General features: G+C 41.5%; 1 protein-coding gene and 1 non-coding gene across 2 annotated transcripts in view; one reads left to right on the forward strand and one right to left on the reverse strand.

Annotated features, from left to right (window-relative positions):
- The window catches only part of VAT1L (vesicle amine transport 1 like), a 147179-nt gene that overhangs the window by 108973 nt on the left and 10907 nt on the right, over positions 1–27299 (reverse strand). Inside the window, exons 2-3 of the mRNA XM_070398205.1 lie at positions 14430–14559; positions 10074–10289 (exon numbers count right to left, since the gene is read on the reverse strand). Of these exons, the coding sequence (XP_070254306.1) occupies positions 10074–10289; positions 14430–14559 (346 nt within the window). The remainder of the gene's footprint in view (positions 1–10073; positions 10290–14429; positions 14560–27299) is intronic.
- LOC138997512 (small nucleolar RNA SNORA15) lies at positions 10982–11057 on the forward strand. The gene has a single exon (XR_011468971.1). It is a non-coding gene; the product is annotated as a small nucleolar RNA SNORA15 (small nucleolar RNA).

Genomic DNA, 27299 nt, shown 5'->3' on the forward strand with positions numbered 1-27299 from the left:
TTTGTGCCAGACAGTATGCTAAACTGATTACATAATCCTCATATAAAAACTATGAGCTGGGTATTATACTGAATTTTACAGGTGAAAAAACAAGGCCCAAGGAAATTAAAATACTTGTTCCAACTCCCTCACCTGGAAACCAGAGAACGTATGATGAAAACTAACGTTGGGTTTCCAGAATCTAGGCCCTTAAGTTCTATGCTGTCTCCATAACTTACCTGCTGCCTTTTTGGCCCCTTCCTTTCTCTTTTCTCTTTCTTCCTTTATTTCCTCTACAAATGTATTTCAAGTAACATCAGTGTGCTGGGCACTAGGCTCAGCGCTCAGGATTCAGGGATCACACCATCCCTGCCTTCATGGACATGGCAGCCTGGGGCTTAATTTCAGTTGGATAGTTAACATCAAGGGCAGCTCCAGGACTGAATCTGATCGACTCTTCAAGAAGTTGGCTGTATCAATGGAAGTTCCTCCCAAGGATTCCTCAGCTCCAGGGAAACCCCTGGTTGTCCTCAGTACTTGGGAAGAAAGCCCACCAACAAAGCCATTGGAGTGGAATCAATTCCAGCTCAGTCTAAATAGAAGCCGGACTTCTTTCAGCATTGCCTACCTGTCAGCACTGCCTTGTACTTAAAAACATGGGCTCTGTATTCAAAGAGTTCACATACCAGCTCTTCCTCTTCATCATTGTGTGAACTGGAGCAAGTTACTTAACCCCTCTGTGCCTCAGTTTCCTCCATTGAAATGAGGATACAATAGCATTTACCTCATAGACGGATATGGAAATTACTGGACTCAATCTATTTTAGCTCTTATCCCCTTGTGAATGGATATATTAATTCAACTAATATTGAATCAATGAATCTTATCTCAGAGGCCAAATTTATCCTTTTTAATGTTTATGATAAAGATTGTTCCTTTGACCCAGTCATGATTGACTCTAAAGGAGTTAAAAGCATCTAGAATAAAAATTAAGTGAGGGTCTTGCAGGCATAGATAGCTTGGAAGAAGTGTTTTTAGATATAGTTTGTCTTCACCTTCACCTGACTTGTGAGAAGTCCACATTTCAGGTGAAAGTCCACTGGTCACCAGCATCAGAGATTCCAGAAGCAGGGAAGTGGGCCTTGGCTTTATGACTTGTCTCTGAAGCATCTCTGACATTTAGGGAGGTGAGGACGTGTTTCTTGGGGTCACCAGTTAGAGAACGAGAGTTTTATCCATTTCAGCGAATCCCCAGACCACGGCCCTTCCTGTAGATGTTGAGGTACAATTAATCCTCATCCCTATGATTATTCACAAAAGATAACATAGAGCCACTTCGTTTTCTTTAAACTTTCAGAGGTTCTGTTTCCTATGGTTGCAGGCCCCTGGGACCACGAAGTCTTGCTATAGTGAAGTCCCCCTTATCCAGAGTCAAAGGGTGGGACAAGTGAAAGAAATGACAGCAGTGCAGATGTTTCTGAGGCCACTGCTGAGGTTTAGTGCTAAGGACACTGGATCAGGACTTCCTGGCACTAGATATTTGGGTTCAAATATGACTCCCCCCTATTCATTAACACTGCAGCCTTAAAAACAACACTGACCTCTTCATTAACCTGGAAAATTATAACAGCTAAATTTCACTGGGTGTTCATCATATGCTAAGCATGCTCCAAGTTCATAAGTACCGTCGAAGGCTGGCACTAATACCACCCCACTTTACAGATGAGGAAATGAATCTTAGGGTGGAGGTGGGATTAAACCCACGGAGCCTCACTCTAGAACTCATCATCTGATCTCTTCACTGCCATGAACTATGTTTGGCACAAGCTGGTGTCCATCTTTGTTTCCTTTCTGCCCTGAGATCTCATTTGTGCAACTGCTAGTTGGAGTGCTGAAGGATACAGACTGAGCATAGCTGGACATGGGGTGATGGAGGGGATGCTGACTGGGGCAGCCACAGGGGCCATAAAGAGGGGACCTCATTCAACTAATAATGCAATCAGATACGGTAAAAAAAAATCTGGGAAGAATATTCAGAATGTGGGATGGCATGAGCAAGGGCACCAAATACTGCTTCATAAATGGAAACTTGCAAGACCACTAGGCATGTTTTTCTTCTTCTGGGATTAATGCAATAACAAGGCTCTCATTAGCTCCGCGGATAACTTTTCTAGAGCATAGAAAAATGGCTTGCAACAGCTTGTTGATTCACAAATGTTTGTTGCATTTATTATGTGCCAGGAAGCAGGCACAAAATGAACATGACCAGTTGCTCTGATGGAGGGACTTACAGGTTCGGGAAGAGAATAAGATGAATAAATCAATAATTAATAACATAATGGTAACAGCTAACAGTTACTTTATGCCTGGTCCTATGTTAAGTGCTTCCTGAACATAAGCTCATTGAACATGCATAGAAACCCCCTGAGGAATAAATGTATTGTTATTCTTCCCATTATATGAATGAAGAAACTGAGAAGTTGAGTAGCTTGCTGAGGGAGGTGGGCTTTGGACACAGACTAACTGACTTCAGGGCCCTTGACTCCACCATTACCCTTAGGGGAGCAGAGGGTGAAAGAAGGTGCGGCCTGGAGAGGTGGAAAAGCCATACGCCCTGTGTGTGGAGTAAGGGGAATGCTAGCTGCTATAACAAGTAACCCGTGGAATGTCAGTAGTTTAAATAATAGGAGTTTCTTTCCTCTGCTTTCTCACATAAAGTCTAAATGGCAGTGGGGCAGGGACAGGACAAGGGATGGAAGTGTAGTTATTGAGGTTCCTGGGAGGGTGCAGGCTCTGCCATCTTCAACATCTGCCAGGAAACGGAAGAGAGAGAACACAGAGGCTCTCATAAGAAGGGGCAGGTCTGGAAGTGATACATATCACATGGCCCTGCCCTCACCCCCTTGGCACAAGCACAGATGCATAATCCCAGCTAGATGGAGGGGCAAGGGTGGGGAAGGGGACTTAAAAATGCAGTCCCTGGCTGGGCAGCCTCTTACCAGCAGCAACTCTATCTACAGGAGAGCACAGAGCTTGGTGGGTAGCCATCTCAGCCACACCCACCATGGAAGGAGAGAGAGAAGAGAAGAGGAGAGGAGAGGAGAGGAGAGGAGAGGAGAGGAGAGGAGAGGAGAGGAGAGAAGAGAAGAGAAGAGAAGAGAAGAGAAGAGAAGAGAAGAGAAGAGAAGAGAAGAGAAGAGAAGAGAAGAGAAGAGAAGAGGAGACACCAAATGATGAGGGCCATTTGTGCCAAGAAGCAAGGAGAACTTTATCTTGACAACAGTGGGGGTCTCTGTTGATTACAAGCAGGGAGTGACCAGAGCAGATTGGTGTGTTGGGAAAACAACTTTGGCTATGAGTAAAGGGCTGATTTAGACAGGAAATTGCAGGCAGGAGGCTAGTTAAATGCATGCAGCAGTAATCCGGATGAGAGATGCTGGGGCCAAAAGTAAAACAATGGTTGATGGCACAGGGAGAGGTAGGAAGATATGAGAAATATCCTATTATCTGGAATTAGTTACATGAAAGCCTGCCTGGCCCCCATCTCCAATTCTTATGAATGCCCACCCCCCACCTTCACTCTTGTCCAGTTTACCTGCTTATAAGCCTCAGATTGATGTACAAATGCCACCTCCTTAGGGAAGCCTTCCCTGATTTCATTCCCCACCTCTATCCCCGTTCAGGTTCCTTTATAAGCACTCATATCAGCTTATATCTCCCTTTATAGCACTTGCAGTTATTCACATGGTCATTTGATTTATATGCCCACCTTTGATTGATCAAGCTTCTCAATAGAAGAAAATCAGTCATATTCTCTTGAATACCTAGTGTATAATTCAATGCCCTGAATGGAGTAGACCCTCACTACATATATGTTGGATGAGTGAAAGAATAAAGAAATGATTCATAGGATTTGGGAACTTATAACATGTTGGAGAAGAGCTAACTACAATTCTTGGGTTGCTAGCTTGGGTAGATGGATAGCCTGGTGCCTTTCATGATCAAGGATGGTTTTGACTCAACAAAATATTCTCCTGTAGTGATTTTGCTGATGGTCATGTCTTTCTGCTGAAATTGAATGACTAGCCAATATGTCCCAATCCAACGCACTGAGTATTCCTACTCACCCAGGCTCTCCCAGTTTAAATGTTAAGACAATATATGGTTAATCAGTCATTCAGGGAGGGCCATCTGTTCGCAGGCCCATAGATGAGGTCGGGAAGCCTCATGGTGCCCACTCTGTAGATTCCGCTTCTCCTTCTGTGGTTGCTCCTTTGAAGTGATTTGAATGACACTGGGTGATGCCCCATCCATAATGAATAGAATTTAATAATTGAGTAGTAGCTACTTAACTCTGTCTGAAAATTAAGTTCTGCTTTCCTTTCTAAGATCTGTGGCCCAGATCAGGCTGGTGCTCTCTCTGATCAGATGAGATGAGGAAAAGGTAAAAGGACTCTAAAAACTAGAAAATAGCAAATGTCACATATAACCACTTAGTAACAGTAATGTTACTCTCCAAAAAGGGAGCACATCACCAATCAAGATGCTCAAAGTCATAGTAGCGTGTGAAATGGAATTGGCAGCAAAACCTTCATCTTGAAATTCTTAACATGAGCCCCACTTGGTTGCTTATTTTGTTACTTTTCCTTTAAGAGATTATAAACCCTTTCAACCATTTGAATAGAAGCATTACCCTCTCAGACTGTCTGGTTGTGCTATCGTCAGAGGAAAACAGTGTCTTCAAAGATGTGTAGACACTTGGCAATTTCCTTGGGAAAATAACATGCTCTGGATGAAATTATATTCCTATACTATATTAAAGTTTCCTTCAAAACTATAACTTAAGGCTGGCATTTGTCATGCTCTGTTTGCAAATTCTCCATCCCAGACTTTGATAAAAATCAGACAGAAATCTTGGTGACATTAGAACTGCACACATACTATTAAGTCAACTTAGGAAACTTTATTCTAATTAGGTTTAATCTTCTTATCACCTCTTCAACATCAAGTTAGAAAACATGTGCCCAGGCCAATATTTTGGCTCTTTGAAATGTCTCTAGTTACTCAGACATTTCTTGTAGCAAAAAAAAAAAAATTTTTCTGATATATCTCCCCGGGCAAAGGAAATAAAAGGAAAAAAATCAACAAATGGGACTACATCAAACTAAAAAGTTTTTGCACCACAAAGGAAACTATCGACAAAATGAAAAGACAGTCCACTGAACGGGAGAACATATTTGCCAATGATACATTTGATAAAAGGTTAATATGCAAAACTTATAAAGAACTCAACTCAACACCAAACAAACAAAACAGACACCAATCAAATTTAAAAATGGGCAAAGGACCTGAATAGACACTTCTCCAAAGAGGACATGCAGATGATCAATAGACATATAAAGAGATGCTCAACCTCACTAATCATCAGAGAAATGCAAATTAAAACCACAATGAGGTATCACCTCACACCTGTCAGAATGGCTACCATCAATAAATCAACAAACAAACAACAAGCGTTGGTGAAGAGGTGGAGAAAGGGAACCCTCCTGCCCTGCTGGTGGGGATGAAGATTGGTGCAGCTACTGTGGAAAGCAGTATGGAGCTTCCTCAAAAAATAAAAAATGGAACTGCTTTATGATCCTGCAATTCCACTTCTGGAAATATATCCACAGAAACCCAAAACACTGATTTGAAAGAATATATGCATCCCTATGTTCATTGCAGCTCTATTTATAATAGCCAAGATTTGGAAGCAGCCCAAGTACCCATCAGTACATCTATATATATAAAAACCTAAGCGACCAGCCCACCAGCCACTAGCTATGATGCGCACTGACCACCAGGGAGCAGACGCTCAATGCAGGAGCTGCCGAGCACAGCAACTTTGCAGAGTGCCCTCTCACACTCCGAGACCCCTCGGGGATGTCAGACTGCCGGTTTCGCCCAATCCCCCGCAGGCCTCTAGTGAGTAGATAAAAGAGCTGTGGTACATTTACACAATGCAGTACTATGCAGCTGTAAAAAAGAAGAAAATCTTACTTTCAGGACAGCATGGATGGACCTAGGGGATATTACGCTAAGTGAAATAAGCCAGTCAGAGAAAGACAAATACCATATGATTTCACTTATAAAATAAACTAGCAAACATAGATACAGAGAACAGACTGACAGCTGGGGGCTGGGTAAAATAGATAGAGGGATTAAGCAAAAAACAACAACTCATAGATACAGATAACAGTAGGATAATTACTAGAGGGAAAGGGGGTTAGGGGCAGGTAGAAGAGGGTAAACAGGAGACAAACGGTAAGGAAAGATTAGACTTTGGGTGGTGAACACACAATACAATATACAGATGATGTATTATAGAACTGTACACTTGAAACCTATTTAATTTTATTAACCAATGTAACCCCTACAAGTTCAATTAAGAAGAAAAATGAAAATCCTCATCCACAGTATAAAATTAAATTAAATTAAATCTATAGTTAGCACTGGGTAGAAGTTGAACACATATTTGTTAAATGCATGAATAAATGAAGGAATGAATGACTTGGGTTCTCCCACCATCTTAGGTTATAAAATGGAAAGAGAATTAGTCTTGGGAATCAGCCAGATTAGGGTATGAATCCTAGTTCTGCTACTTGCTTTTGTTCAGGCCTCTGTGGGCTCTCCACAGTGAAATGGAAGGCAGCCCAGAGAAATATCTGCATTAATTTCCTATTGCTATTATAATAAATTACCACAATTTGGTTCAAACCACCCCTCCCCCCCCCCCCCCCCCCCCCCACACACACACACACAGATTCATTATAGTGCAGTTCTGGAGACCAGAAGTCCAAAATGGGCCTCACTAGGCTAAAATAAGGTGTTAGCAGGGCTGTGTTCCTTCTGAAAGCTCCAGAGGGAGAATCCATTTCCTTGTCTCTTCCAGCGTCTGAAGGCTGCCACATCCCTTGGCTCATGGTGTTTTCTCCATCGTCAAAGCTAGCAGTGTACATCTTTAAACCTCTTTCTGACCCTCCTGCCTCCCTCTCCCATCTTTAAGAATGCTTGTGATTACATTGGGCTCATCTGGATAATCCAGAACAATCTCTCCTTCTCAAGGTCCTTACCTTAAACACATCTGCAAAATTCCTTTTGGTTTGTAAGGTATCATGTTCACAGGTGCCAGGGATTAGACATGGATGTCTATGAGGGGAATGAGGGGTATTATCCTGCCTGTCACAGTAACCTTGCAGCCAGTGGCTGCACTTATCAGATTGGTCCAACAGCGATGGGAAGCATCTCCATTCCCCTCCAGGGTAACACAGATAATACATTAAAAGTGCTCCCAGGGCCCAGCTGGTGTGGCTCAGTGGTTGAGCATTGACCTATGAACCAGGAGGTTATGGTTGGATTCCCAGTGAGGGCACATGCCTGGGTTGTGGACTTGATACTTAGGGCGGGGTGTGCAAGAGGCAGCTGATCAATGATTCTCATTATTGATGTTTCTATCTCTCTCCCTCTCCCTTCCTCTCTGAAATCAATAAAAAATATATATATATTTTTAAAAGTGCTCCCAGGGAGCATCCTCCACCACAAGAGCAGTGACTGGTTGGAAGGAATCTATTTCTACCTGAGGGTGACTCACTGGTTTTCCCACCGTTGCTCAGTGGAAAGGTCTTGGTTCTCCTTAGGCTTCCTTAGATTTTGTAAGACAGGGTCAACTCCACCACCGCTTGGTTGAGTGTTCATATATATAAATGTGCACTTGGCCAGAAGTCGTTCCTTTAATGGTAACCTTGAACTCAGTGATTCACATCACCCATCAAATCTTGCACGGGGAGAAACACTATTCAAGGAGACCCACTCAGCTGAGATGGGCAGTCCAACCACATCTTTAAACTAACCTAAGATCAAGACAGACTACTTCCTTTTGGCCCCAGGATATTTGCTTTCTTTCACTATATTTTGCTTTACTTTGGTGCTGTTGGACTATACTAGAGATACACCTTAAAAAAAAGAATCAAGGAAATAATGGCATTTACTGTAACAGTTTGTTGAGGATGTTCATCACATTTCTGCATACATTTCTTATGAAAAACCACCGAGAATTATTCCCCAGTTATCAAAACCCGGTACTAGTTATAATTCTCTGTAATAACTGACTTATTTCCACCACGTGGACACTATTGAATACATACTATGTATTCACATCGCTGGTCATTTTTCCCTATTTGCACACAGTATTAGGAAGCTAAGTACCAAGACTACTCTCCATCTTCAGCAAAACAGCGGTTCTCAACCTGTGGGTCGCAACCCTTTCACAGGGATCGCCTAAGACCATCGGAAAACACATATATAATTACATATAGTTTTTGTGATTAATCACTATGCTTTAATTATGTTCAATTTGTAACAATGAAATTGGGGGTCACCACAACATGAGAAACTGTATTAAAGGGTCGCGGCATTAGGAAGGTTGAGAATCACTGCAGGACATCATAGCCCGCATTATGTGTGACAACTTATTTTCCTACCCTTATTGTCCTTTTCCCCAGTTGCTTCATCTGTTTCACATTTTAGTTCTTATTATATCGTAATGTCTGTAAAGCCCAGAATATGGCATAGTAAAAACCTTTATTCGCAGGATTTTTTTCTCTTTTGTGAGACACATGCTCCTGACACATGCCTCTTTGTTCCAGGAATGTGGACATTTAAACGAAAAATATAAAAACACAAAAGGAAACATCATCAGTGCTAATGTTTAGAAACTGACTCTCAGGAGAACTGGGTTTAGCATCATCGCAAAAACAAGTCTCCAACGCTTTGTATGCTGAGCACACTGAGATCATAAATGCCAGGATTCTAAATGGCTTGCTTGCTGTTTGCACACTAGCTGGCACTGAAATCTATTTCTTTTATAAGGGATGTTTAGCTTTTATTATATCTTTATTCATGGTCAAAAGCCATTAGCAAATTTGCTAAAGTGATTGAAGATATTCCTCTTAAGGCATTCCTCAAGTGTCATCTCTTTGCCTTCCTGTTTTTTGTATGTGAACTTATCTTCTCAGAAAGGAAAAATGCTTTATACATTGTGGGGTTTTGGTAATGGTAGAAACTCAATATTTTAAAAAAATCAATGTTAGCATGACCTCCAGTGAAAATATCTCCAAGTTAGACCCAAGCATAAGAATTCACATCTCTGACTTCATCAAACTACAGAATCTCCAACAGAGAACCTCTCAAATCCTACTAGATAGTATATCAGGACCTTCTCTTATTAATCTCTCACCCATAGAGTCCAGAATATAGTATGTATCCAACAAATACTTGTTGAATTAATGAGTAATACCTCTCACTCTCAGAAAGACTGGAGTTCTACTCCAACCACAGTAAACCATGAAGGGAACATAGGGCTTATCATGTGGCAGGCGTGCAGTATGTACTGAGTGGCTGTCACTGAGACACATCCAAGCCACGAAAGAAATTTCTGTCATCCCTGAACTCCAGAACAGCAATTATTTTCCCTCTTGTCAAAGACATGCCTGACAGATGACATTCACATGTGCAACTACTCTCATGGGTGTACTTACTAGTAGGTTTATGTGAGATTCCCATTGTGCTAGTACTATCTCAGTCCCCCTCTCTCCCACTCAAGAAAATACATCAGAACACAAATGAATAAGGATGTCATTAATATGGGAACAATCCTGAATTCATGGCAATGTATTGAAAGAATAAGTCATCCACCATTTTGGCATTTCAAATAATAGTAGTGCAGGACCGTCAGGCATCTCACAGTGATTGACAGAAACAGCTCATCATCATACCAAGACTGAGAGTGCTGCTTACAGAAACCATCCCTGAGACCCACTGAGTCCTAACATGCCATCTTGGGTACCTTCCCAAACTCCAGAGAAACCATCTCTGAGGCTCACCCTGTCCACAACACAATCAATCATCTATATGATCTCTTCTATCCATGTGAGCTTCACCAGAGATCATCCCTACTCCTGGAAATAGCTCACATAGGAATCTCACTGTCACTTGGGTGTCACTCCACTTTCACCAGCATGGCCTTGATGAAGAGGCATCACAAGCAGCCAACTTACCACGCCGCCACCAGCCGAGTGCACGAGCACAGACATCCCTTCTCGGAGGTTGGCGACTTCAAACAGCATCATGTAGGCTGTGACGAAGTTCATGGGGAAAGCAGCAGCCTCAGAGAAGCTCATGTCGTCGGGGATCTTGTAGACAAACTCCACGGGCGTGCAGACCACCTCTGCCCAGGCGTTGTAATTGACAAATGCCATGACACGGTCCCCGATCTGGGCATAGGGAAGCACAGGGTTAGTGGAGGCTTCTTAACCTTTTTGAGGTGTTTCTCAAACACTCAATGATATGATGAAAATTATAGATTCCTTCCCAGAAAAAAACACACACCCCCTCAAATATGCACCTATCACCTGCCTCCCAATTTCAAGGCATTTTTGGATGCTTTGAATCCCACATATAAAACATTCCCCAGGGACCATGGAGACCAGGTTCTTTACCCCTCTTCTCAAGCATAAATATACAGAGTGGAGCACATCGCACACCATGGAATGTTAGTGTCAGGTCATGTTACTAACTCAACCTCTCCTCTAACCTCTCTGCTTTGGAGCGGAGACAAACTGAGCCACAAGAAAGGTTAATGGGCCAAGGCTAGGAGTAAAATTGACTCTTGTTTGTTCTCTGCCAACCCACATGGATGCTCTGACAGACTAGTACATTCTGGCCTTTGCATCAAAGGTTAGCAATGGGTTACCGATCACCGTGGACGGGAATGCGGTGCATCAGAAGAGCCATGTGAATTAAGTGGAGGAGACTTAACAAGAGCAACCAGGCTCAGAGGCAAACAGGAATATGCTATCGGGTGTGAGAACAACTACCATTTATTGGACATATATTATATGGCAGGCGTTGTCCTAAAAACATCGCATGTTTTAACTCATGTAATCTGTACAAAACCCCTATAAAGGCATGACTGAGTACTGTGTTTTATTTAACAGTAGTTTGCATAGCCAAACATCATGCAAAAAAAAAAAAAAAGAAAAAGAGCAATCATCCCATTAAAGCGGTTATGAAGGTATGCTAAATTTTTTTCAGACCTTATCATTACTAAAGCAAAAAACAAATAAGTGAACCAATACTAATAGCTTGTAGGAGCTGCAAAGTGCTAGCTAAATCAAGCCATTCTGCTATTTATGTTAGTGGCTTGTACTATGACTTTCAAATGCAATACTCAAGTTGCTGTGGTCCTAATAAATTCTCAATAAATTAATGGCTTTCCTATATGTGTGTTGTCGTATATATATTTATAATGGATTCTACTGCTGTTTTAATTTCTTTGTAGCTCAGCATTTCTCTTCTATCCCTACTCAACAAACTGCAAAAGGCTCCTATGAGATGGGGTCTATAAGAATCCCATATTACAGATGAATGATTGTAGATTTTAGACATTTAAATTGATGCAAAGAGAGATTAAAATATATGCCCAAGGTCATGTAACTAGAGAGCATCTGGACCAGGATTTGAATCTAGGAAGGCTGACTACAGATAAAATAATTCATTACACCTGAGATAAGGGCTACAAAGAAGACATAAAGTTATATAAGGGTGTCCAACAGTTGATCCTACAAGTCTGGGAATGTTAGTTTAACTCTTTAAATCTCAGTTTCCTCAGCTCTCAAATGGGTTTAATATTAGAAAGTGTTCTTATGAAGATTAAGTAACATAAAATGCATGCAATGCACTAGGCAGTATACATGTAAAATAAGGAAAGAGCAATCAGTGTTGACTTACAAAGAACAGATGGCTCTTTATCTCATGGAATTCACTGTTTAATGATCAAAAGCTAAATATAGACCCAGTAAACTTTATGAAATGGAAGGAGAAGGAGTAGCTGTCTAATTATGAAGCTGATGGAAAGGAGCGGCTGTCTCACTGGCACGAGTGTCTTAATCCCTGAGAATGTGGAAGACCAAATGACGAATGTTGGGAATATCACCTTAAATGCAACGACTTGGGCCAGAAGATCACTGTGGTCTAACACTGGCTTCCTCTTCTGCACAGAATCATGAAAACTCAAAGATACAGACTCAGTACCTCAGAGTGGCTAATGGCCTCCAGTCAACATGGAGTGGAATGAAGAGTATTTCAACCACCTTGACAGTGAGGGTCACAGCCACCAGAGCAGGGCTGACTGCCTCCCTCTTTTCCATCTCATTATCAAATGGCAAAAGTGGCTAAGCCATCAGACCAGCCCCAGTCCCAGAGTCCAGAGGTAGGCAACTTAAAAAAAATCCAATTCATTTCATTATTTGATTCTTTTAAGAAAAAAATAGTCCTGGGTGATGGAGACCGAATTATTCCTTTACTGCTGTGCCTCTGGCAACAACTTTTCAAGCCTCTGTTGCAATCGATCAACCAGGAGAGCTATTAGTGTGCTGCTGCATGGAATTCATCTCTAATGTGATTGAAAATCTTAAATCAAAATTATAGAAAGAATTTTAGTATTGGCTTTCTCCCAAATTATCCCCTGACTGGAAACCTGTAGGTGGTGTCTTTTATTTGTGTCGCTGAAAGTTACTGGAGGGAAGTGGGGGTGAAGGGTAGGTTGGACAATATGCACGCCAGAGCTAACTAGCGGAAGAAAGGTCATATATAGAAAGGAAAATATATATAATCAAGCAGAGTAAGTCCTCCCTCTACACCAAAGTCAACAACATCCCTATCTGTTGTTATATTCTAAAATAATGGGTTATTTATCCAGTGCTCAGAACTGATAGAGATAGTAGTATGATCTTTTCCTTTGGGACCCTATGGAGGAGTGAGGAGCAGATAATATTTCTTATATGCAGCAATTTCTGGGAGAGATGCTGCTGCCTCTGTTATATTGCTTATCTGGGGACAGAAAATGTAAAGTCATATACAAGAAAAGAAAAAAGCACACATACTTCTTGCTCAAAACTTTCCTGCTATATTATCTGAAAACCATGGACAAAAAGAACGAGGGTGAGAAGATATTTCTAGACATTTATCATAATGAACTTGGAGCATATTGATACTTTCAGAGTATACTGAGGCTCAGATGCACTGAGACTGATCCAAGTCAACTCCAAGGGTGTTTTGGCATTGCATTTTATAGGATGTTTCTTCCTGCACTTAGTATTGCAGCATTTGCAGGTTGGGAGCACGGGCACAGATCATGGGGGAGTGAAAAGGTTCTGGTGACCCGAATCCAGGTTCTACTACTATGTGCCACCTTTTGGACTCCACAGAAAATTGATAAACCCTGCTGAACCTCATCTCTAAGGAGACAGTAACAATCTTTACTTCGCAGGGCTGTGGTGAGGCTGAAAAAAGATAACTTGCTCGTGTTTCTGGTTATAGTGGATTCTCAGATGCTAGCTGCACTCATGTCTCTCTGGGGAAGCACTTAGTTATAAGAGAGAGCTCTCGTGCCTAATTTCCATTGGTTTTTCTGACTCCAAACTACTGCAATTTTGTGTGATTGATTTGCCCACAGTTTTCAGATTTTATAGACCAGATTCTAGTTTATTTGCATTATAATGGGAGAAAGAGTCCTATATCTTTTCACTGTTTAAATTTTTTATTATGGAAAATTTTGAACATGTATGGAAGTAGTCAGAATGATTTAATAACCCTCCTTATCCACAGCTCTACTCCCAATCCATCAACCCATGGCCAACTCCGTCTCACTGTCAGGTACTGCTACCCTGTGGCTTTAAAATTTCACCCCAAACCCAGCCAGCGTGGTTCAGTGGTTGAGTGTCAACCTATGAACCAGGAGGTCATGGGCTCGATCTCCAGGGTAGGGTATGCAGGAGGCAGCCAATCGTTGATTCTCATCATTGATGTTTCTCCCTCTCTCTCCTTCTCCCTTCCTCTCTGAAATCAATAAAAATAAATTTTTTAAAAATTTCACCCCAAAATGCCATATCCCTACTGTCTGAAATAATGATTATAAATGATCACTTAAATGTATCAGTTAAGTAGATAGTTAACGGAATCAAAACATAAAAACATAGAGGCTATTTCTCCCCAACTTTTGTGTTTTATAATTGATTTTTGAGCCACAAGTGATGGGAAAGTGTGATCCATGGGCGGGAGGAGGGGGGTATAGTTAAACCAAGGCCAAATACTCTTATTTAATAACTGTATAGTATGAATAGAGGGAATGACAAGCTTTTCTCTGGTCACCAGACTGTTGCCAGGAGCACCAAGATGGTACATGAGACCTTTGGAAAGTTCTATCATTTATAAACATTGTTAATAAAACCAACCAATAAGTCATCAATAACAATGCACATGATTGATTATGTCAAGCATTTTTGTATAATCTTTCATTATCTCAGTGGATTCCAGATTAATATTACTCTTTCAGTCAAAAGTCAGAATGTTACCTCGTATCCTTTCACGCTGTCCCCCAGAGCTTCCACAATCCCCGAACACTCAAAACCTGGCACCAGAGGAGTCTTGGGAGGGTTGTCGATATTCCCTTGTCGCACCATCAAGTCAATGAAGTTTAAACCACTGTAATCAGCAAATGTGAAAAGAGAGAAATTCAAAATGAGATCCCAAAGCAAGCACTGGCATGGCTTTTCTTCTCTTCCCTTCCCTACCCATTCCTTACTCCTTCCCCCTATTCCTCTCTCCTTTCTTTCTCCTTTTTTTTCCCTTCTGGACAAGAGTGCCCAATAGTAACATCACTTAGCTCAATGTCGCCAATAAAGCAAAACTCAATTATCTCTATAGACAAGTAATGCTTTCCTGGCAGTTAAAATAGCCGTTGCAGAATTTACACACTAATTCAAAAGAAAGTCCCTTTACCCTCTCTCAGAGCTTACTCTTACTTTAGAAATACATATTGACTAGCCAGGTCATTAGCCATTCTAGCACTTAATCATGGGTAAAAAATACACTAGGAAGAAGTTATAGGAAGACACATGGAAAGCAGCCAGACATAATGGCCATTAGCCAAACTAGGAGGAAAAAGACCTAATTTAAAAGGTCTCAAAAGAACCACACACTTCAACCATCACACGAACTTACATCAGCACGGTGCCATAAACAGCACCCATAATGGTGAATATGAGTCATCAAGAGACGACATTATGTCCAGATGAAGGAGGGTGACTCGAAGAAGAGAGATCACAGGGATGGACCACTGGATGTAGGAATAATGGAGGGCTGGTTTCAAAATCTTTAGTATCTCTGGATGAGAGAAGTTATTCAATATTTTCTATCAACTTAATACTTTTAAGATAATAACATTACTGTTAAAGTATGTCAAAGTCATCACCTTGGAAGACCATATACTTGATTGCAATGATGCTCTAAACTATATATATATACACACACACACATATACATTTTTAATGTAATTGTATTGATTTCAGAGAGGAAGGGAGAGGGAGAGAGAGATAGGAACATCAATGATTAGAGAGAATCATTCATCAGCTGCCTCCTGCATGCCCCCTACTGGGGAATGAGCCCACAACCCAGGCATGTACCCTTGACTGGAATTGAACCCGGGACTCTTCAGTCCGCAGGCTGAGGCTCTATCCACTGAACAAACCAGCTGGGTCTAAACTGTATGTGTTTTTAAGAGCTACAATTGGGAGTTGCATTTAACACCCATTTACTAACTAAATGAGAAAACACATCCCGCTAAACATGTATTTTTTCCGCCAGATGTGGTTCTAATAGACTTCCTGGTTTTATAAACCACCATCTAAGAAAGAGTCGGGTTATAGAAACCAAACTCCTTGGTCTGGCCCAATGCCCATTAACATCTGACCACAGCTTCTTTTCCAAGCAAGATAACTTGAACTAGCTCTTAAACACAGCGCACCTATTTCTTTCTTGGCCTCTTTAGAGCCAAGGAAGCATCTAATTCCACCTGGTCTTAACTCATCAGTTTGATCCATAGAGAGCGGGTATTAATGAGGAGGACAATTGCCTTGACAGGTACGTTCAAAAATCACCATCTTCTCAAGGGTTTCCTGCTCACACAGCAGGCAAGTTTCCCATGTTGTCCCACTGGAGTGCCTCTAGTGTGTGCCCTCCTTGAAAGCAGCTGTGTGCCTCCTATTCCTTTGCCTCCAGGATGCCTGGCACAGTAACATAGTAGGTACTCAAGTAACATCTGCTCAATGAAGGAATATTCCTGAATATTCAAAAGTCTGTGCTGCCAGTTTGCATACTACTTTTGAAAAGTGGCCAAGGGATGCTCAGAGAAATGGACATATTTCTGAAATGTGTGTGTGGATTTCCAAAGGTCAAACTTTGGAGTTTAATAGCCATTAGGATCATTTATTAACCAAAGTGTTCTCCAGTAACATGGCCAGTTTCTAAAGGGGTTGGGGAGTCCTGGGCACAAATCCCGACTCCATCACCTTCTACCTGTGTAACCTTGGGTAAGTTAGTTAACCTCTCTAAGCCTCAATGTCCTCTTCTGTAAAATGGAGCTATGGTAATACCTATTTCACAGGGTTATGGGAGAATTAATGAGAGTTAATCATGTAAATGTGGTGCCACATACATAGTAAGTACTCAATAAACACTAGTCTTGAAATTTGCAACCTCTTTTAAGAAGGCAGAAGTATGTAATACAATTTAGTAAGACTCCATTAAACAAGGGTTAAAAATAGTTTCAGAACTGAAATGGGAAACCTTCACCTGTCTATCAGCTTCATTTCTGTGAAATAGCCCATTTCCCGACACCACCAAATAAACATCACTTAAAAGGAATTTCTATGTCCCAAATCAAACACTCCATCTCAGCACACTGTGTTTTTCCTTTGTGTGAAAATATATGATTTCCCCAGACCTTTGATGGAGAAATGCCAGAAGAAGTTATTTGACAGTTTGGTAAACATGCCAGCCCCCAGGTGAAGGCATCATCATGCACACTCATTACCCTGTTCAATAGGGCTGCCTTCAATCTCCACCCAGAATGAAATGGGCATGGTGATGGTGAACTGAGAGCCAGCTACCCAATTCCAGGGAGAAGGACTAAAATTGACTGTGAAATCCTGTATCATCCTATTTGCTCACTGGGGTATGCAGTGATCCCATCAGGGTCATGGAGAATGCCACCCATCTTCAGGAAAAAAAATTAAAGCAGTTATATCCTGGGGGACAGGGAAGGAGTCAGTGTTGTTTATCTCAGCATAAAGGAAAGGTGAACAATTGTTGATGGGGTACCTTTCTGTAGGCCGACCTTCTCATGGTGCCCGCCCACACCACCTCCTGATATGGATATAGCGAGCAGTTAATGAGGGTTTGATTTGTGGCAGGAACTGTGCTTGTGCTTTACTTTTGTTATTTATAACTCAACCACACTCCTATGAGGTAAGAACTATCATACCTGTTTTTCAGATGAGGGACCTGAGACTCAGCAAGATTAAATAACTTGTTTAAGGTCACATCTTCAGAAACTGTCAAAGTCAGGATTAGAATTCAAGCAAATTCTAGAATCTGAGCCATTACACATAACATCGACTTCTCTGTGGGAACTTTACCCACCATCCTTGCTGAAGAAGCATGCCCAAGGCGCCATGTTTGTAGCTTATCTCTTTGAAGGATGATTACACCAGTGGTGGACCCAATGTTGGAGGAGTGGCCATTCATAATCTAAGCCGAAACCATTCCTTAGCATGAAATAAAGGAACTGGATGTTCGCTCAAAAACTATGAATTGGGAAACATGCAGCAAGTGAACAACTTGTTATCAGAAAGCATGTCGAAAGATAGAATTGAGCTTGAGAGACCTAGTTGACTTGTGCTTTGGGAAGCTAAGTGAAAACCCAGTAGGTAGAAGAATTAAAGGAAAGAAAAAACTTGAAGAGCAGTAGAGTCAACCCAAAAGCCTTCACCAGGGTCAGGCTTTACAGTTTTCACAGTTGTGACCAAGAATGGGAGGAACCAATCTCTACACATTGTGAGGCCCAGCCCTGGCGTGCCTCCTGCTCTCTGATTTCCAAGTTTTGTTGTAGTTACTGCACACGTCTTTATAACAGAACCTCTTAGTTTTGGCTATGTGTGTGGTCTCTGTCTCATAAAACCAAAAGATATACATTAACGCAAATACCACAATCAATAACCCTAAATCTTACCCAATGACCTCATTGTGTTTTCAGAAAAAAACAGTATCATTGTTTAGAGATAATAAGTCATTTGCCCAAGGCCACACAGACAGTGAATTGAGAAGCCATGGACCTAAACTTGGGTCCATCTAAAACTTTTCTTTTCCACCCCACTGAAAAAAACAAACAGGGGCAGATCAAGCTATACATGTTTATAATTATGGTTTCCAGTATTCTCTAAAATAATCTGATTTTCACCTGGAATTTTTGAGGGTTGGCAAATGACAGTACCTGATGACTCAGAAACACATAGAGGGTGATATTAAGATGTTACAATTAGCTGATTTTTATATGGCTCTTAAACATTTAAGATCATTGCAAAAAAAAAAAAAGTAGTTCTGGCAAGTGCTTGACATAATTTTCTGCTAGGTAATCCTATTTTTCTCAACATTGGTATAATTTTACTAACTAAAACTTTTATTTTTTTTCCTCCCATGACTAAAGCCTAGTCAAAGGCTAGGCTTAAAGGATTATTACTGAGTCATAGTCTCCTGAAAGAATGGAGGCAGAGGTTTGAGATAGGGACCCTGAAAAACGCAAATTACAGGTTGAGGGATATGATAGAAGATATATGGAAATTTGGGATTAAATAATAGCACTTACATTTGCATAGCATAATGCAGGTTACTGTGTGCTCTCACACACATCTCATTAAACCTTGTAACAATCCTAGAAAGATAAGAAGTGCAACTATAATTATTCCCATTAAATAGATGTGAACATTGAGATTCCGATAAGAAAACTGACTTGTCAAAGATAACTCAATTCGTAACTGGCAGAACTGAGGCTTGAATTAAGGTCTTCAAACTCTTTGCTCATTGTATATTCCATGACACCATGACATCTCAAACAAGTAAAGGAAATGTTACTGAAATCAATACTTTCAAGATTCAGAGACAAGAAGACTAAGAGGAAATGGTGAAAGGAAACAGAAGTAGGGTTCCTGGGTGCTAGTTCCTGGGCTGCCATGAGTGGGCTGTGGGGTCTGGGCTGAGTCTCTGAAGCCCTCACAGCTCCCACACTCTGGTCACTTGATGGTCCTTTATCCCGTGGGGTCTGCTTAAAATATCAAAATTAAAGTTTAGATAGAGAGGGAGAGATGCTTGGTGGTCATCACAAAAGACACTAACTTGGGATACTTATATCTATCTAGAAGCTAAAGTAAGGTAAGCTGGCTTTTGGCCTCCATGTTTTCTGTTATCTATTACGATGAATGTTAACACTGTAAAGTCTCAGGGTTGCTTAGCTGTCTTCATGTTGTGTTCTACTGGAGTCTGCTAGTGTTCTGGTGGAGTCCATCTGCTAGAGTCTACTAGAGTCATCATCCCCCATGATGGTGATGCTACATGTGAGGCCTAAGGTATGAACTATTTTAATCTCTCTTTTCTGCAAGATAAAGGTGAGGTCTTGTGCAAGTATGTACCAGACGTGGGATACAGACCTTTTCATATGACTTCCAAGCTTAAATTTTTGACTGCTAAGCTGTCATTCTATTATCCATGGTAGGTTGCTAGTTATTTTCCCCAACATTGTGGTTTGGGATCTGTTCGTTTCTTTTAGATACGATAGTAATATCAAAGACACAAATGATTTCTTAAAGGATACCACTAAGTGGATGACAGAAGATCAGCTCAGCTGTAGTTTGTTAACTTTCCAATTTGAGATAAAATTGACCTAAAGGAGTTAAGCAAAGCAGAGACAAGTGGACATATACAGGGCTCCTTGTCTTTTATTCTTCTACTGAGGGCAGGGGTTCAAATTAAAGAATTTTAGATCTCTTGCCATCTTCCTTCCTCAGGTTGTAGGTATCTTCAGCAGTGACCTTGGAAATCCAAACACTGACAGACCATTGGACAAAGAACAGTATGAGAAAAATGTCCTTCTTCAGGCAGCCTACTTCTGTACTGATGCAGACCATAGAGCCCCATCAGATATTTTGATCTCACATTCAGTAGAAATCCCAAGTCTTGCCCCATCATTGATTTAATTAAGAGCTCGATGGCCAAGTAAATTATCCTTCAGAAATTCATTGTTTTGCTTACTAAAGGGATACTGTTAAGCATATCATTCATTGTAATATATATTTGCTCCTTCATGAAGACAGAGGAATTTTCTTTGAATCTCAGTACAAGGATTGGTTGTACGAATCTTACAGGCCCAGTACACTGTACTGATTATATTTCTTTTTTGTACTGGCTATTAGGAAGCTCTGAGCCAAATTTGTAGTGCCCCTCTCCCCAAATTTCAGGGCTTTAGTCATTCATTCTCTATGTTATCCTAACACTCAACATCCTCTCAACTTTATGGATGCTTTTGAGTTTCCATTTTTAAAAGTCTTAAACTCCTATTACAGTGGTTCTCAAATTTTACTGTGCATCAGAATTCCCAGAAGGGATTGTTAAAACACAGATTGCTGGGTCCCTGAGTTCCTGACTCATTAGGTCTAAGGTGAGGTCCAAGAATCTGCATGTCTAACAGATTTCTCAGTGATACTGCCACTGGTGGTCTGGTGACCACACAGAGAACCACCACAGCTGTATCATGTCTTTTTAAGCTACTTCAAATCCTTTTTGAATGAGGCTAGATAAAAATTAATAGATGATTATTAAATAGATAAGAAAATGAAAAGCTCTCTCATGTCCACTAGGGCAGTTGAATTTTTTTATTGTAGTCCAATGGATGATATGTACCCTTATTAAATGTGGTCTTATTAGATTAGGTTCATCATTCCAATTTGCCTGGCTCTGTCCTGAATTCTAAAGTCTTTCATTCTTGGCTCTTCCTCTGGGATTTGTAACCTTTGGAAATGTAGTTATCAGGCCATTGGCATGAAAGTCCAAATTGCTGATGAAAGTATTAAATGGGCTGTCACGTTCCTGGTTACTGAGGATGTTTGTGAAGATCATGAGATGTCATGGAGGGAATCTGAAACACAGGATTGAATCATGCCCTCTTATGATTCTATGAACTATCTCTAAGACACTTTGAATTTATGTATAATAAGTATGCAGTAAGACCCTGTGGCCTCACTCTTGGTGGGTGATGGCAGTGAATTGCCCTCCCCGCACCCACCCACCAATAGCAGTAATTGCTGAACACATGGGGCACAGCCTGACCGAGCCTCTAGATACTGTAGTACAATTATGTTTCTGGATGCACGTCTGGATCCTCATGGCGTTTATTTTATTCTTATTTTTTCCTAAATGTGCACATCCTGGCCCCAACTCTGAGAGTCTCTTTAGCCCAGGCACACACTCTCATGTGCCATTAGGACTGAGAAAAACTGCTTTAGTAGCCCCATGTCAGCTGTGCATATGAAGAATGTCCAAGAAGAGATGAGCCATTTCTCACAGAGGGCTCTGTGACTGTGTGAGGGGCCCCAGGAAGCTAGCCGATATCTAGGAACCCCGTTCTAATTTCTCTGAGATGGACCAGCAGGAGAAAAGGAATTATCTGTGGCTAGTAATTATAATAGATAATATCTGTGGAGTGCTTACTATGTGTCAAGCACCATGTTAAGTGCTTTATAAGCATGATATAATATTTAATTTTCATGACAACCATATGATGCTAAGAGGTAAATTATATTATGCACAAAATTGAGGCACATGGAGATTCACAAAGCCAAGGGGTGAACACAAGGGATGTGACTCCGGCGCCTTTGGTCTTGACTTCTGTACTTTTGAGAGACCATCACTCTGTTTCCCCAGTTGCAAAGAAGAGACTTCTCAACTCATCTGTCACATTGAACACTTGCTGTATACTGAACACAGATTAGGTACTGGATATCCAAAGTTAACAGGGGCTCAAAATTCTCATGGGGAGATAGAACCAGAAAAGCCTATTACAGAGCTGTGATGAGGAGTTTCATAGAAGTGTAGGCAGAGGGCTCACACAACTATCATAGGATGTGCTAACACAAAACACTGACCCCCAGAACTTCCCCAAAGAATTGTCCTAGTGGTCCTCTGCAAACACCGGGGCTGAATTTCATTCTTAGCTTTAGCTTTCTGGCTCCTCAGGTAGGTTGCTTGACTTCCTTGATTCTTAATTTTTTCATCTTAAAAATGTAATAGTGACACATTCACCTTGGGGGTGGGGGGCGTTGGTGTGGATTCCATGTGACAGTACATGTAAGACAGAGTGCCTCACACAGAGTATTATCATCACCACCACCTCCTCCATCACCATCATCATCATCATTATCATTATCATCACACAAAGAAGGTGTCACAGGTCAGGTTCCCTGAGAAGCAGATTCTGAGACTGAGATTTGCATGCAGAAGGTCTAATAGGGAGGGCTGTAGGGAACCACACCCTGTTTTGGTGTGATGGAATCTGGATTGGGTAGAGGGAGAAGTTGAACATTGATGTAGCAGTATAATAGACTCAATTTATCCACACAAAATTCAGAGTCAATATGGTTCCTCAAGTCTTCGTGAATCAAGGCAAGGAGACTGGACCTTTGTACCCTTGCATCAGCTACTCATCAGATAAGAGCTGCCTGTGGAGGGTGGGGAGTGCAACCTTGGGCAAGGAAGACAATTAGTTCTTCAGGGGAGTTGCAGCCACAAGCCCTCAGGAGCCATCACTCCCAGTAGCTGGGAGAATGAACAGCTGGGTCCTAAAAGGCTTTTCTGAGTGGTGTACTCAGTATCCACTACAAGAAGGGTGGTATGATCTCCCTTTCAAGGTGTCATTCCCTTGTGGTTACAGAGCAGTTGTAACTGACGGTGAATATTTACAGAGCTCCTTTGCACAGTAGTCCCTGACGAGAAAGGGTCTCAGTGATCTTATCACTAATGCTGGGAAGGCAGAGAAGAGAATGAGATCTTTAAATAGGGACCTGAAGGAATGAGAGGAAGGGGAAAAAGAGGAATTGAAGGGATCAAATAATCAAGGGATGGATGGAAACCAAGAAAAAAGAGAAGGGTAAAGGCAGATGAACTGTCAAAATGCATGCAGGAGTAGATCTTAAACGTGGTCACACACAAAAGAAATGGAAACTGATGGGATGGAGGTGGTAGCTAACACTATGGTGGTAATCAATTTGCAATTTATAAAAGTATCAAAGCAACACATTCTACCCTTTAAACTTTCATATTATATGTCAGTTGTATCTCAACCCTTTTATAGGGTTTTATAAACAATCTTCTGTTATTAAAAACAAACAAACATGCAGGATTGGTAAATCACTTGGGAAAACCCATGAAAAATTCCTAGCTCAGGGTTTTCTTTGTGTCTGTTGGAAGTCAGAGATTACAGAATGCTGGAGGAGACCTGGACATTGTGAGAACACCATCGCGTTGCAAAGGCAGAATTTGGGATTCCCTCTGTTTGGTGAACATCTATGACCCAGCAGCCACGGCAGCCTCTGCCAGCAGTAATAGAGCGAGAGGGCTTAGTGTGAGGCTTTGTTCTGAGCAAAAGCATCATGGAAGGTGTGTCCTTCTTTATTCTTCTCTAGTCTTGCTGCTGCTGCTATATTCATCAGAGCATTTACCTCCAATTCCAAATGGGGGCAGAGGGGCAGGTGTTTGAGTTATTCCCTCATTTCCCCAGAACTGAAGGTTTCCTTTTTGTTTGTTCATCTCAGCTGATAACTTGAAAATGCCTAAGGCAATAGGCACTGATCTTAAAAGACCTTGTTCCCAACTCTTTTCCTGTGTTTTTTTTTTTTCCTTTTGGGTTTGTTTAAACACCTGTTTGTTATCTCAAGACTGTGAGAATAGACTGATACAAATCTGCTCCTCATTGTCTAAAGCAAGGACACCTTTTTTGCAAATCCCCAATGGCATCTGTCGTTTGAGAACAGCCAGAATTGTCCTGGATGGACCTCAGGAGAGAGGTCACCTGCGCTCCATCCCAGGTTGGAGTGTGTTCTAAATACTCAGACCCTGGCTGCTCCATGGGTCGTCATACTGGTCCTCTCAGTGTCTGGAAGTTCTCTGACATGGTCACTGTTTTTGTCACCTACCACTTTACTTTTTAAGTAAATGCTTATTATTGCCCCACCTGGATCCCTTTATCCATGAAATCTGGGCTGATGGTGAGGGCTAATCGTTCTAGTTGTACAAGTCTCTTTTGTTCCCTCCAGGAGAGGAAATAGATTCAGATCATACCTCTGAATTAGTATTCAAAACACCCTTCAGTAATATTTCCAACATGGAACAAAGTGGCCAAAGAAACAGATTGAGAATCTGAATACCACCAGCCAGTTTTCAACAGAAACTGAAAAGCATGGCACAGATGGGCCCAAAACAGGTTCTCCTTGATACCAAGATGATCCCCTTGATTTTGGGGCCTAGAGCAGTGATAGTGAACCTATGACAACTCATTTTTTTTGTTGATTTTTCTCTGTTAAATGGCATTTAAGTATATAAAATAAATATAAAAAATATAAATCTTTGTTTTACTATGGTTGCAAATATCAAAAAATTTCTATATATGAAACGGCACCAGAGTTAAGGTAGGGTTTTTCAAAATGCTGACACGCCGAGCTCAAAAGGTTCGCCATCACTGGCCTAGAGTCATTTATATATTCTTAGCCTCTCCTTGGGACACAGCAGGTATTTAGTCCTAAGAAGGCTCCTAAAAAAGTTAAAATTTCTATGCTCCATGTTAGATGTTGACCAAGTCATTGGCTTCAAATGGGTGCCTGGCAGTGATTGGTTTTGCAGAACATTCGATCTACTTCCATTTAAATTCAGCAGACCTTCTATAGTTTGGGGCGTGACACTAATGGTACAACTGTGACAATGACAACTCTGCCTCCCAAGAGTTCAGAGATAAACAAATAAATGATTACATAGCACGACAGTTCCCCACAGGAGGTGGTACAAGGGTCAGAGTTAGCACAGAGAGGGCAGCTGTTGGCTCACTTTGCAGGAAGCATCCACAGGAAAGTATCACTTAGGAATGGTGTGTCCTTTGCTCCCCAACCTCTCCAGCCTCACCCCACCTCTCCATGGAGGGGAAAGATAGTGTCAGACAATGCTTGACTTCTTACTGAAGACCCAGAAGGACAGGGTCCCCAAAGAGAAACAGTCTATTTTTGCTATAACATGACAGTTTATCTTGTAAGTCATTGCTGCTGATAAAAGCGTTTAGTAAAACAGTTGTTTCAATAGGGAAAATGGGGTTAAGACTAGGCAGCATTGCCTAAGAGAACACTTCACTGATGGAAATGTGTATGTGTGTGTGTCCAACATGGCGCCCACCAGCCATACGTGGTTACAGAACATTTGAAATGTGACTAGTGTGATTGAGGGACTGAACTTTTCATTTCAGTTAACTCATATCTACATTTATTAGCCTACAAAAGAGGCAGTCATCGAATCACTACCCTACTCTCTTCCCCATACACTATGAGCAACTCCCAAGGCAGAGTGCTTGAAAACCCATTGTTCAGAGTTCACTGCTTAGTACATTCTAGTCTTCCAAACAATGGTTCCTCCACTGAAGGAGTAAAGAGGAACATATGTAGGAGTGGTTCAAGCTCTTTTCTTCTTTCTCCTTGCTAACTTATCTCAGCCATGGTTGGCTGGCAGCCTTGTGTGTGTACTGTGAGTGGTAAGGGGGAGAAGGAAGAGCAAAGGCCTGCTTTGGGAAGAGCAAAGATTTACTCCTGAATGAGAAAAGAAGAGTTGTGAAAGGTGAGCAGAGGTACAAAGAGGCGGCAGGGCAGGGGTTGAGTGTGTGGGAGAGTTAGAAGAGCACAGGGAGACTGGAGGTAATGGGAGGCACTGGGGAGATGCAAAAGGAAAGTGTATTTTTGAGAAGTTTCCCTCCGCAGCATGAATGGTTCCAGCTTTTGTGTTTTCTAAAGGACCGAACAGAATTTGACAGTGCTTTTCAAGTATGTTGGAAGTTGGGCTTCTATTCAAGAGCAAATAGGCCCAGCTACATCAAGGTCACAAAAGGTGGAAGCAGGAGGGGGGGAAATAGGAAAAGAACAAATTGTTAAAAGAGCAAAAGGAAGAAGTTGAGTCTCTTAAGTGTTGCTGGCTGAGGGCAAAGACAGTTGAGGCTCCCAGGAGAAGAGAGGGTGAAAATTGCCTCTGCTTTCTTTCCCATGAAGCAGCAGTCCCAGAGGCATAGGCCGTCTCCTCTGTGGTCAGACAGAGAAGGTTCTCAGGATCTGAAGGCAGATAAACCTGAAAGCACCATTTTGGGAAGGTGGGCACGTTGCTAGCCGTGTTACACACCCCTGGTTCCGGTCCTGGCTGCCAAATGTTGAGTCAGAGTTTATTACAAGGTCCCTGATCAGAACAATTTTAGCAAGTTTAGCCAGGAGGATAAAGAGGATCCAATCACAAAGTTGCTCAGATGAATCATAGGAACTGCAGGTTTAATAGCATCTCATTAGCTGATTGAACTAGATGTGGCATAGATAAGTGAAAAGCAATTCTTTCTAATCTTAGACAAGGGATCTTTTTTTTTAAAGGATGTCTGTAACTTGATGGATAGTCTATTTAAAGGAAAAGGAAAAGAGTGTGTCTGTGTTAGGAGGAAGGGCAGGGGGCTATGTAGAGTGCAGCTGGAAAGCCTCATCAGAGTTCACTGTAGAATTTGGATTGTCTCCGCCAGTGGGGCTGCCCCATCATATACATCTACTTGCATGAAGAGCAGGTAAGCCTTCTTAGGGAAAGGAAAAACCCAAAACTCATCCTAAGTGTTAGGTGGAGAATATAAGCCTGGATGAAGAAGCCTGTGGCAAAACAAGAGGAAGGCTTGACTCTGGGTGTGAAGTTGCCATGACTCAGTTCACCCGTCAGCTCCAGGGGCTGTGTCTAAGGCAGAGCAGTAAAAGGTGGGTGTACAGTGAGGGAAGATGTGGACTCTGGAGAGGAGAGACAAACCCTGGGTCACATCACAGCTCTCTGCCTTATTAGTTGTGTGGTCTTTAACAAGCTCCCTCACTTCTTTGATCCTGTTTCTTTAGCTGTAAAAGGTTTGGTATCATAGAAATTCCCCTAAAACACCTAACTCAGTACTTGTGGCACACAGAGAGTACTCGATAAAGATCATTATGATAATAATGATGATAAATAATTAATGCCAAGACTTTCATTATTATTAATTTGATTAGCCTAAGAAGGAGGCCTATTAAATATACATTGTT

This window comes from Myotis yumanensis, unplaced genomic scaffold, assembly GCF_028538775.1.
Source record: "Myotis yumanensis isolate MYYU_CA2020_CCGP unplaced genomic scaffold, mMyoYum1.0.hap1 SCAF_18, whole genome shotgun sequence".
In the NCBI taxonomy this organism is placed as follows: Eukaryota; Metazoa; Chordata; class Mammalia; order Chiroptera; family Vespertilionidae; genus Myotis; species Myotis yumanensis.